The 12167-nt window shown below is 36.2% G+C and overlaps 2 protein-coding genes across 5 annotated transcripts in view; one reads left to right on the top strand and one right to left on the bottom strand.

Moving 5' to 3' along the window:
* The window catches only part of ASB3 (ankyrin repeat and SOCS box containing 3), a 96966-nt gene extending 96398 nt beyond the window's left edge, over positions 1-568 (bottom strand). Inside the window, exon 1 of the mRNA XM_082851530.1 lies at positions 449-568. The gene's annotated coding sequence lies outside the window, so the exon portion shown is untranslated. The remainder of the gene's footprint in view (positions 1-448) is intronic.
* Positions 569-695: 127 nt separating this feature from the next.
* Positions 696-12167, top strand: part of ERLEC1 (endoplasmic reticulum lectin 1) — a 38968-nt gene continuing 27496 nt past the window's right edge. For 3 of the 4 annotated variants that reach the window (XR_014326636.1, XM_082851532.1, XM_082851531.1), the window contains exons 1-7: positions 696-1014; positions 6145-6249; positions 7942-8022; positions 8598-8675; positions 8816-8879; positions 9877-9911; positions 11925-12148. Coding sequence is in view for 3 of the 4 variants with exons in the window: in XM_082851532.1 (XP_082707658.1) it covers positions 853-1014; positions 6145-6249; positions 7942-8022; positions 8598-8675; positions 8816-8879; positions 9877-9911; positions 11925-12148 (749 nt within the window). In the remaining variant the exon portion in view is untranslated. The remainder of the gene's footprint in view (positions 1015-6144; positions 6250-7941; positions 8023-8597; positions 8676-8815; positions 8880-9876; positions 9912-11924; positions 12149-12167) is intronic. The other variant, XM_082851533.1, reaches the window with a different exon arrangement.

Genomic DNA, 12167 nt, shown 5'->3' on the forward strand with positions numbered 1-12167 from the left:
CCCTTCCCACAAGGAGATTCTCCATCTAGGCCATCCTCGGAGAATTGCAGTATTCTTATACGAGGGGACGACAGGTTTCCTCGGCTCGGGTATCCCCGAAACCATGGCTGCGGAGACTGAGCCAACCCCCGCCCTGCGTTAGTCAGGAGCTGGAAGTAGTGAGGTGACCGCGGCCCACAGCAAAAGAGGCGGAGAGAAACTTCCAGCGGGAAAGATGAAGTGTACAGAAGCTACGTGCGAAGAAAAGGAAAAGCAGCGAGAGGGTAGAGCAGTCAGGAACACCGCCACTTCTCACTTCTCCTCGCCACCTCGAATTTTCTCATCTGAAGACCAGCACCCGCCCCGCTCACACTCTCCTGTAGCTGCTCCACGAGCGCCAAGCCGCTGCCCAGCCGGTGGAGAGCCGCGCGGGTGGCGGAAGGGAACAGCCGCCGCCTCCCGGACTCACCAGCTCTCCGTGCCGCCACTTCGCCGCCGCCGAAAGGGCTGGTCCGAGGCCCGTTCTTCGCGCGTCCGCTCCCGGGAAGCCGCTGCCTTCGCTCCCAGCCACGAGACTGCGGTTGCGCGCGACAAGGTAAGCCCGGCCGGCGTCCCGGCTTCCGTAGGCGGACGGCTCGGCGACCCCGGATGTTGATATACCGCCTGCCCCGGAAACGGTGGCGGGAAGTCCTAGGGGGCGGGGGTGGTGTTGCTGGGCTCTCCGGAAGGAGACGTGGCGGCTGTTGGGGCCCGGGTTGCCTGGGCGCTTGGTAGTCCCGCCGCCTCCTCCTCCTCCTCCTCCTCCTTACCCCTCTCCTCTCCACTGTGGGCCGAGGGGGTTGTGGCGGCGGCTGGAGAGCTCGGCGGCGGAGGATGGAGGAAGGAGGCGGCGGCGCGCGGAGTCTGGTCCCAGGCGGGCCGCTGTTACTGGTACTCTGCGGTCTCCTAGAGGCGTCCGGCGGCGGCCGAGCGCTCCCCCAGCTCAGCGATGACATCCCTTTCCGCGTCAACTGGCCCGGCACCGAGTTCTCTCTGGTCAGTGCCCTCGCGAACTCGGTAGCCATCTCTCTTCCTCCTGGCACTTAAGGGTTCAGCCCCTTCCCTCAGTATTCTGCGTTTTTTCCCCCTAGAACCTCCTCTGCGGGCGCATGCCTCCTTCCCCAATCCAAAGCTTCATCGACCCCGCGTTCATTCATTCAAACGGCAAGTGTTATCAGACACGTTCTGTGGATGTGCCCTCCATGCTACGCATTCCGGGATCCAGCGGTCACTTGCTCTCCCCTTTAAAAATCTGTCGCACTATACCTTAGCAACACTCCCACCCTGTGGAAGAAGCTTTTCTAGAACCACGTCAGGCGCACACATTTGTCTTCTTTGGAAAGTCCTCTGCAGCTCTTAACTCCACCAGCAGCCTTCTGTCCTTCAAGGAGTATTACACACCCTACCTACACAACCAGTTGTACTGCGGATATGAGTTCCCTCTCTCATATTCGTTCTTTCTCCCTTGTATACACACACAGTACATAACATATACGCACAGCTCTTTTTCCTTCAGAGTTGTTTCTGAGAGGGCTGTTTGGCCTGTGAGATGTTAACGACGCTCTATGCAGAATATCCTTTACAGTTTTGATGTATTACGGCTGTAATTTAAGACCCCAAAACATGAGATTTTATGATCGGTTTTCCTACATTGAAAAACATATTTATAATCTCAAAGTAATGAATATTTGCAGTCCTTCTTCCTTTGGGGAGTGCACTGCTGAGAAGTCTTGCTATCCACGGGAGGCCAGTAGAAATTGGGCTCTTGTGATACTTACCGTATGGTAATTAATTCATTTATTTCAAATGGAAGTCGGGGAAAATGCAACAGTTCCCCCCACCCCGCTCCGCCCTGCAGAATTTTTTAAAAATTCTTATTCCAGTTACCTGCAGTCGTTCTACTTGGAAGACTGTTTTAGTATATTGTTCTATTACTATTTCACTGAAACGTGAATATGTGATACTAGGATGTCTGCACAGAATGTCCCAGGATAACGGATGTCATCAGTACCACAACAGACTTCTATTTGCAGATGTTAGTTTTTGCTAATATTTCACACCTGGTTTGTTTCTCTACCTGTCTTCAGTTCTTCCATTCTGGTAGTTCAGTGGTTCTTAAGTATTTCTCTGGGAAGCCAGATTAATCTTTGCATTAATGCCAAGAAATATTTTTAAAATTAATTTTTATTGGAGCATAGTTGGTTTACAATGTTGTGTTAGTTTCTGCTTTACAGCAAAGTGAATCAGTTATACATATATACACTTTTTTTAAGATTCTATTCCCATATAGGTCATTACAGAGTATTGTTCCCTGTGCTATACAATTGGTTCTTATTCAGGAAATATTGATATATTAAAATACTTATATGAAAGTTTGTTACAAGTCAGATATAACTAAGAGGCTTGGGATAAGAATATTTTAGTCCAGCCTCTGTTATTATTTCCAAAGAGCACACTTGGCATGAACTTGGCAAATGTTTAAAGAATGTGGTCATTAAAATTTTTTACTCTTGCACCTGTGTTTTGCTTTTTTTTTTAATTTAAAAAGGCATGCTGATATGTGGCCCTAAAAATTTACTGACCTATACGTAGATGACTAAAACTAGCCTTTTTAGAAGTTACTACTAAATTGTTCAGTTTTCTTTCTGGCACTGGTGTTTGCTGGCTAAAAAGAGGTTATGGTAGAAGATCTCGGTCTTAACGTATGCTGTACCAACCTTTTCTATATCTAACAATTTTATTTTGACATTTTGTTTTTAATTACTTTTCTTTGACAATGAAGCATAATCTAAGATGGACACATTTGAAAATTTGGAGAGAAATTCTTTTTCTTTTCTTTTTTTAAGTTTGAGTTATTTTGAGAAAAATCTAGAAACATTTTCCTATAAGTTGGCAAAAGATCTGTGGCCCTCACACAAAAATAAGCCCCAAGAGTGATTATCATTGATCTTTGGGTTTTTTTTTTTTTTTTTTTTAGTATTTTTCTAATCTCAGGGCTTCCCTTCCCTACTTTGTGTAATTGAAACTACAGCCCTCCACACCTGGCACTGTCATTTTGTTTTATAGGCCAGTTGGATGGACATTTGTGTGTAACTAAGCAGCTGTATGAACTAGGATAAAGGTCTTTATCTCTCTCCCACCTGAAATTGGAAGGGACTTGATTAGAAGATTTGAATTTTCTTTATCTTTAAAATTCTCCTGTGCTTTAAATCATCTTCCCCTTCATGTATATCAAAATAATACATAATCTTTCAAATTTGCTTAGAAAAGTATTAAGCACCAAAATTGTGTACATTTTTAAATGTTTACAATAATTAATGATTATGATATTCTTTCTTTACTGGTTTTTAGAAGTCAGTTTTGTTTTTGTGTATATTTTCCTTCTGAAATAACATCTCTGTGTCATTAAAGTGTTCGATTATTCATTACTTCACAGAGTTTGTGAATTTCACCGAAGGAAAACCACAAAATAAGTCTAATTTTCTTTCTACTTCTTTTGTAAGTATAGAAATGTATTCCCACTCAAAAACTTTCCCCAGACACTACTCTTGGGAAAAATGGTGACCAACTCCATGGTTCGAAGCATGTTATATATATTAACAAGTAGTGCCATTGAGTTTATTTTACAGCCTCTCCAAGGATAGTTTTCTCTCTCATCCTGTATCTTAATTCTTCCAGACTCATGTCAAACATTAGGAATTTCTCCCCTGCCAAGATACTTTTTAAATTCCTTAATCTTAAAGACCACACCCCCCTTGATTAGTTTCATTATATTAAAATCTGATTTTTATCAAATCACTAATCTTACACTAGAAATACTTTAAGGTATTAAGTTATATAGAACAAGTTTTTTTTACACTATCTGTGATTCTGTGCATTCAGAATTATATTTTTTTAAGTAAAAACATGTTTTACAAAATCAGAAGGAAGCATTTTAGTAGTAGATCAAAAAAAATTTTTTAACTTAGAAAATCACAAAAGGTTAACTTTTCCCCTGTAATTTCTATTATTAAAAATTAGGGTAAAGTTTGTTAAAATTTTTACTTCATGATCCCAATAAGTGATGCACTATTTCAGCAAAGAGTTTTCAGATAGAAGAGTTGCCACTTGGTCTGTTTTATCAAAGAAGAAAGTAGCCCTTCCTAAACTAATGAAAAATGAATCTTTGCAGCAACAACAAATCTTCAAATAAGAATAGTGATGGTTTCTACTTCTGTTACCTTTTACCTAAACCTTAAAAGCGATAGGCAGAGGAATGAATTTCTTCACATAGACGTAAAACCCAAGATTAGTTTTAATTACAAAGAAAGAATTGTCTTCCTTTCTTTGCCGTTGCTCTAGGCAAGCAGTTTCTTTTTCCATTGTTAGCATTGTGGTAAATATTTTAGTAAATGAGTCAATATTGCTGTAGAATCCAGTTCTGAATATTAAGTTGCAGGTACTTCACAAATAGAGAGGATTAGATTTAAGTCATATGCTACTGTCCACCTTCCCTACAGTACAGGAATGATTTGACAAGACTAAGACTTCAAGGCCATCCATTGCTAGCTAAATGAATGTAAGTCATGCTTTGTACAACTCACTATCATATGTTCTGAATATATCCAGAAAACACCGAGAGACATTATAAGTGCTTTGTCTTACAGCAGTTTGTTGGCTCAACTGAATAAATGTTTCTAAGGATCCCTTTATCACAAATTTGGCTTTACAACTCTGACTTTCAAATCTCTTTGATTTCTCTCTTCACTTGTGATGATCTTTTAAATAAGGATCTTTGGCCATAGTCCAGGAGTCTATATAGTAATCTAAGAAAATGTTAACAAAAGTTAGTTCAAACATGTTAAAACAGTTAAGAGCACATAGAATATGGAATCAGTCTGCTAGGGTTCATGTCTGGGCTGTGCTACTTACTGGCTATATTACCTTGGACAAATTATTTAAGCCCTGGGCTTCAGTTTCCTTTTCGGTGAGATGGGTACAATGCTTGCTTCGAGCATCAATCAGACAATAAATGTAAAGAACTTAATTTGGTAGTGTCATATAGCTAATACAGCTAGTATTTACTGCTCTGTTTTGTTTTGTTTTATTGTCTTGGGAAAACATCTCCTAATTTGTATTTGTGTTTAAGATAACATCAGTTTCAAGTAGTACTGGTTTTATTATAGTTAGGAATTGTTTTTATTAAACTGAGAAAAGAGCAGAGATATGTAATAAGGGTGGTTCTTTCCTTGCCAGGGATAGCCAAATAGTATAGTGGGTTTACAATGCTGTAAGAAGAGAAAAGTTAAGAGAGAATTGAATTGTCAGAGAACACCTCTCATAGACTTTGAAAACTTCTGCCTTAGTAGTTAGTGACATATTTGCTATCACAAAGCAGAGATTTCTTTTTAGTTAAATAATATCAGTTATATTAATTGAAATGTTCATTTGAATTACATTGGTTCATTTTGATTTGTGAATTTGTTTGGTTTTATACTGTAGACCGCTTTAAGGATAGTTTTGTTGATATATACCATGAATCCGCAAACTATACCTTTGGGCTGGCCCACTCCAAACTTTATTTTTGTAAAGCTGTTTGTTTTCTCAAAATACAACCATGCTTTTTCATTTACATATTGCCTGTGCACTTACTTCCTACAGTGCAGAATTGAGTAGTTGCAGTAAAGACCATATGTTATCCAGATATGAAAACTACTACATTATATTATGTTCAGGTGTCCCATCCAACAGAATTGAGAGTATGTTTATAAAGTGCTGTAAATTCTCATATATAGGTGGTAACTGTTAGTAGGAGTAATAAGTATTCAGTGATGATGTATCCATGAACATTGACACCTCTTACTGCTTTTTAATCTGTATTATAACTTCAGTCTGTTGCATTACTACTTTTTTCTTTTTACTCCAAACTTTATTTTTGTTCCTTATTTTTCTGTTACATTGTAACACCAGGATAAAGTTTGTCATCTTCATTTTGTCATTAAAAAATATGTAGAATCTTTTCCCTGCCTTTGCAAGTATGTTTAAAAATCCTGTTGAAGTGATGAATTAGTTTAACCTGGGACTGTAAGTTAGTATAGTTCAGTTTAATCAGCTAAAGTAATGTACATTTTTTTGTTCTATTTCTAGCCTACAACTGGAGTTCTGTATAAAGAAGATAATTATGTCATCATGACAACTACACATAAAGAAAAATATAAATGCATTCTTCCCCTTGTGACAAGTGGTGATGAGGTAAGTTTTTATAAATACATTGATAATCCCTGTCACCAAAGATATTTATTTAAAACATTGCAACTCCATACCTTAAAATAAAATTGAGTGACAGGTTTCTCAATTATCCTGTCTTACTAAAAATATAGTAATCACTTTTTTATTGAAGTATCGTGATTTACAATGTTAGTAATCCTTATTATTCCTGAATTCTTTGAGTTTTACAGTTCAACTTGGAAAAACTAGCAACCAGTTATTAATGTTTTAGATGAAAATCTAACTCCATGGACGTTTTCTTTTATAGAAATGAAGGTTTTGAAACAAGATAAAATTTTAAATGTGTATGTGACATTTTTTATAAAGAATTGCTAATAAGTAAATCTATAGGTACCTTGTGCTTTCTTACTACCTTAGCTCATGCCCGTTTCTTCCACCTAAAATGCCCTAACTGCCTCTTATCCATCCTTCAAGGCAATTACTTCTTTCAAGATGAAACACGAGAGGCAGCATGGTAAAATGGAAAGGACACCAGCCTAGGAGCCAGGAGGCTGAGGTATAGGCTATAGTTAGCTGTGGAGCCTTGAACAAATTTGAAACTCAGTTCCTCCACTCAATACGTTTATTGAGCTAATTACATAATATTTTCACAGTCTGTAAAATGGAAGTATTAAACTCAGTGAGTTTAGGTTTCTTAGGTTTTGTTCAGACTTAAAATCTGTGAAAGACAGCTATCTTGTTTTAAACCACCTTAAGACACAAATACACACATATGCAATTACACACGTATTTATGGCATTCAAGTCTGAAATGTAAAAATATATGGAAAACTGAGAAGTATATTAAAACTTTCCAGTGTATTCTATAAGATTCAACTATTCTGAGGCTTTCATAGATAGAATTTGTTTGGATACAAGCATTTAATAATTCTGAAGTAGGTTTATAAGAATTGTTCAGGAAACTGATACTTAACCTTTTTCTAAGAGAAGAAAGAATGGAAGATTATTCTATGGCTCCATATTTTATACTTCAATTCTTTTTCTTTTGGATTATAGTTGATTTACAATGTTGTGTTAGTTTCAGATGTACAGCAAAGTGAATCAGTTATACATATACATACAGATATATGTATATATGTATGTGTATATATATGTATATATATATGTATATATACATACAGATATATGTATACAGATATACATATCTACTCTTTTTCAGATTCCTTTCCCATATAGGTCATTACAGAGTATTGAGTAGAGTTCCCTATGCTATATAGTAGGTCCTTATTAGTTATCTGTTTTATATATAGTAATGTGTATATGTCAATTCCAATCCCCCAATTTATCCCTCACCCCACCGCTTTCCTCCTGGTAGCCATAAATTTATTTTCTACATATGTGACTATTTTGTTTTGTAAATAAGTTCATGTGTACCATTTTTTTTTTAGATTCCGCATATAAGTGATATTATATGATAGTTGTCTTTCTCTGTCTGACTTACTTCACTCAGTATGAAAATCTCTAGGTCCATCCATGTTGCTGCATATACTTCAATTCTTTTGAAAGAAGTGGCATGCCATAGGATCTTATTAAAGGTTTTGACTTTTTTCCCCCTTTTATTTCCAAGCATTTGTGGTTTGACCAATGAGTTAATACCTAAACAGCAGAGTTGGGTGAAGTTCCAGAATAATTGTATTAAACTCTAATTCTTTCATAGGAAGAAGAAAAGGATTATAAAGGCCCAAATCCAAGAGAGCTATTGGAGCCACTATTTAAACAGAGCAGTTGTTCCTACAGAGTATGTATTTTATGTTCACTTGATAACTAGAAAATAAATTTCCAGCAGCCAATAGGCCCTTGAAAATAATTCTCTGTTTCTTTTTACTTTATTATGTTGTATCACATTTTAAGTTAGTTGTAAAACTAAACTGTTGCTTAATAGTATTTTGTTCATTTAAATTCCTGTATAGTATATGCAGCAAACACCCAATAATATCAATTATCAAATAATATCACCAAACTGCTTTGAATGTTTTTCAGATCAAAAGAAAGTTTCTTTATATACAATTTTAATAAAAACTGCTCATGGTTATTTTTTTAGGCTGTGTAAAAAATGATCCCTTGGCCAGGTGTTTATTGTAGACCCCAGGTATATTTAGACCTATTTCCTTCATAGAATTTTCACATTTAGCTAATTAGTGAAAACAATGAATAAGCTTCAGTAATTTCATGTTTTCTGAGGCATAATAATAACTTTCATTTAATGAAAGCTTGCTGTAAATCTTCAGAGAAATCTTCAGTTGCTTAAAATATCAAAAAGGAATTCAGTTGAGTTGTGTGGCTTTTGTACATAAATACATCCATCTGTCTTAGATTGAGTCTTATTGGACTTACGAAGTATGTCACGGAAAACACATTCGGCAGTACCATGAAGAGAAAGAAAGTGGTCAGGTATTTTTTTCTTCAAAATATGAAATGTAGAACATTATAAAATGAAAACTTTAATAATGAGGTGGATGGTTTTAAACTGTATTCTTTAAAAATGTATTTGCCAAATACTTACTATATTTTTATTTTATTTTTAAATATAGAAAGTAAATATTCACGAGTACTACCTTGGGAATATGTTGGCTAAGAATCTTCTATCCGAAAAAGGTTTGTTTCTACAGAGTGATTTAGTAGTAATGCTGGTATTTGGTTTAAAGTATATGTTCAAATTGGAATTTAAAAGATTTTCTTGGAGACTGTATGAATTTTAAAACACTAAAATAAACTTCTGAACAATCCCATAGAAAACTTTTTCAAAGAGATCTTTTCATTACTTTCTGTTTTAGCAAACATTATGCTTTTTTTCTACCTATTAATAAATTTTTAAAATCTGGTGAGCCATACATATCAGTGTTATATTTATATAGTGTTAGTCTTTTGCTTGGTTTAAACAACTTTTTATATATGGAAATAGACATGTAGATGTATCCCTCAAATTATGAAATATTTTTATTCATCTATATTATTCAAATTGGTCAACTCATTTAAGATTAAACCTTTCACTGAGATAAAAACACTTCAGAAGAAAACTGTCGTGGCCAGTTCTTATGCCTCAAATAGAGTATTTCCTAAATAAAGATGTAATGATTAAATATGACAGTTCTTTCAAAAGAAACCATTTCAAGGAATCTAGCTAAAAGTATGTGTATGTTTTGGGTCTTATTTTTATTTAATTTAATTTATTTATTTATTGGCTGTGTTGGGTCTTTGTTGCTGTGCGCAGACTTTTCTCTAGTTGCGGTGAGCGGGAGCTACTCTTCATTGCGGGGCTCAAGCTTCTCATTGCGGTGGCTTCTCTTGTTGCGGAGCACGGGCTCTAGGCACGCGGGCTCAGTAGTTGTGGCTCACGGGCTCTAGAGCACAGGCTCAGTAGTTGTGGCACACGAGCTTAGTTGCTCCACGGCATGTGGGATCTTCCCAGACCAGGGACCACACCCGTGTCCCCTGCACTGGCAGGTGGATTCTTAACCACTGCACCACCAGGGAAGTCCAGGTTTTCTTTAGAAAGAAGTTTAAGATTACAAAGTTGATGAAAACTTAGTCATTTATATCTTGTACATAAGTCACTGGTCATTATTTAACTTACTTTTGTATTAATCCACAGAACAAGAAGCGGAAGAAAAGGAAAAATCAAAAGAGGCAAGTGATAATTGGTGATTTTCAGTCTTAACATCTATTGTTAGACATGAATTTATAAAACTTAATTGACAGAATATAGCCATGTGTTCTTTATCTCTCAACTACCTCAAAGGATTTAGTCAAAGAAAATTTGCAATATGTTAGATTTTTATGAGAAAAGTTATGCTATAATACTTTTATTTACTTTAAGATCATACAAAAATAAATGAATTTATCAAAGATGTGTCTGGGAAAGTTTCTATAACAGCATTATATCACTTCTGTGCTTCGCAGTGGTTCTTTCCCTCTGTTCAACATTGGAGCTTTTGCATTTTTTCTGTTGTTTGGACCCTGTTTCCTATGGGTAAAACAGATAAATCATAAATGTAAATAACAAGCTACCAGACTGCAAGCATCTTAAAAGCAGGGACTGTCTTTTTTCTCTTTACCCCACAGTGCAAAGCAGAGTGCCAGACATAATGTAGGCCCTTCATGAATGCTTATTGAATGTGAATGCATAATTGATGACTGAAAAATAGGATTGTTTAAAAAGAACTATTCCTTAGGGTGACCAGTTACAGTTTTTAAATGCCCCTGTGGTTCAAGGAATGCTTTATGAATCCTAAGAATTTCCATAAAGTTAAATAACTTATTGGTAGAGGATATTTCTATAAATGGTTTCATACCATAATGATTCTTTTATTAGAAGTAAAGTTAAACGGCAAAAGGCCTTAAAGATTATTTAAAAGGGATGCCCATAACTTAAAAGGGTGACTTTGGGGGAGTTGATAAGCTATGCATAGACACACACAGCATTGCTATTTTAAAAGGTTTTAATTTTACAGACTACCTTTGAGATAAAATATTTATCTCAAAATATTTTTGGCACTGGAGGATAGCAAGATGGAATTCAAAGTGTGAAATGATCAAGGAAGAGGAAGAAAAGGGTAAGGGAAGAAAACTAACATTTATTGAGCCCCAATTCATAAGCCAGATGCTGTGCCAGGCATGTAACAAAGGGTAATGCTTAATTCTCCCTACAGCCTTTGAGTATATATTATTATTCTACTTTTATGAATGACAAAAACTGAAATTTGGTCAAAGTCATAAGGCTAGTGAATGCAAAGCTTGGATTTTAACCCAGGATTTTCTAATTCTAGACACTAGGATGAAACTAGCATACAAGAAATCTCAAAATACTTTCCCCTGGAAACATTTATTTATTGCCTGTTTTGGGACCGAAGTGATACAAGATGAGCTCCCTGCCTCCAAAGAGCTTGCTTGGAGATGATATTAACAATATCTTTTAAAGCCCTTCCATTTAATTCTTCTTGTGTTTATGTCGATAAAAGTATGGGAGCTAACTCCTTAATAATCCTTGTCTTCTGGGGTGATCTCCTTTATTCCCCCATTCCGTGAAAATTTCTTCATCTGTCTTTTGCTGGCCATGAATGGATTTGTACAGGAGTTTATATGCTGAGAAGTATGTCTGTTAATAACAGGGAAGAAGAGTAAGCAGATCAGTGAACCAGCACAATATTTAGATTCCTGTTTTAGAACATAGTGTTAACTCTGTAGCCCTACTTTTTGACAAATCAAACTTCAAATCTCTAGAATCTAAATTCTAACATAGGCATTCACTTGAGAGTTTAGTGAAGAAAGCTCTGACCAGCCCAAGTATAGTAAGTTTCTATATTTTATCTTAGTCACTTTATTTAGAACTTTTGAAAATAATTCATATTAATTATGTTATTATAGCCTTTTTTATGTAAGTGTACATCTTAATTTTAGCACCAAATAAAAATTTTCTTTTATTCTGTATTAAATTAGCTCTGAAAATATGTATTTGCTCAAATAAGAATATGAATGAAAAGAATAGTAGAGGGAGAGCTTATAGAAAGTACAGAAATGTTACCTTTATAAATGTTAGTTTATGAATAAAATGTAGTTTTCTTCCTTTCAGAATAAGTGCTTCTCCATCCTCACCCCATCTCTATTTCTAATGAAAAGTCTGTCTTATACTCTTTTTTTAAGATTCCCACTAAAAATATCGAAGGTCAGATGACACCCTACTATCCAGTGGGAATGGGAAATGGTACACCTTGTAGTTTGAAACAGAACCGGCCCAGATCAAGTACTGTGATGTACATATGTCATCCTGAATCTAAGCATGAAATTCTTTCAGTAGCTGAAGTTACAACTTGTGAATATGAAGTTGTCATTTTGACACCACTCTTGTGCAGTCATCCTAAATATAGGTAGGATGTGGATTTAATA

The sequence above is a fragment of the Leucopleurus acutus genome, assembly GCF_964270905.1.
Source record: "Leucopleurus acutus genome assembly, chromosome: 12".
NCBI lineage: Eukaryota > Metazoa > Chordata > Mammalia > Artiodactyla > Delphinidae > Leucopleurus > Leucopleurus acutus.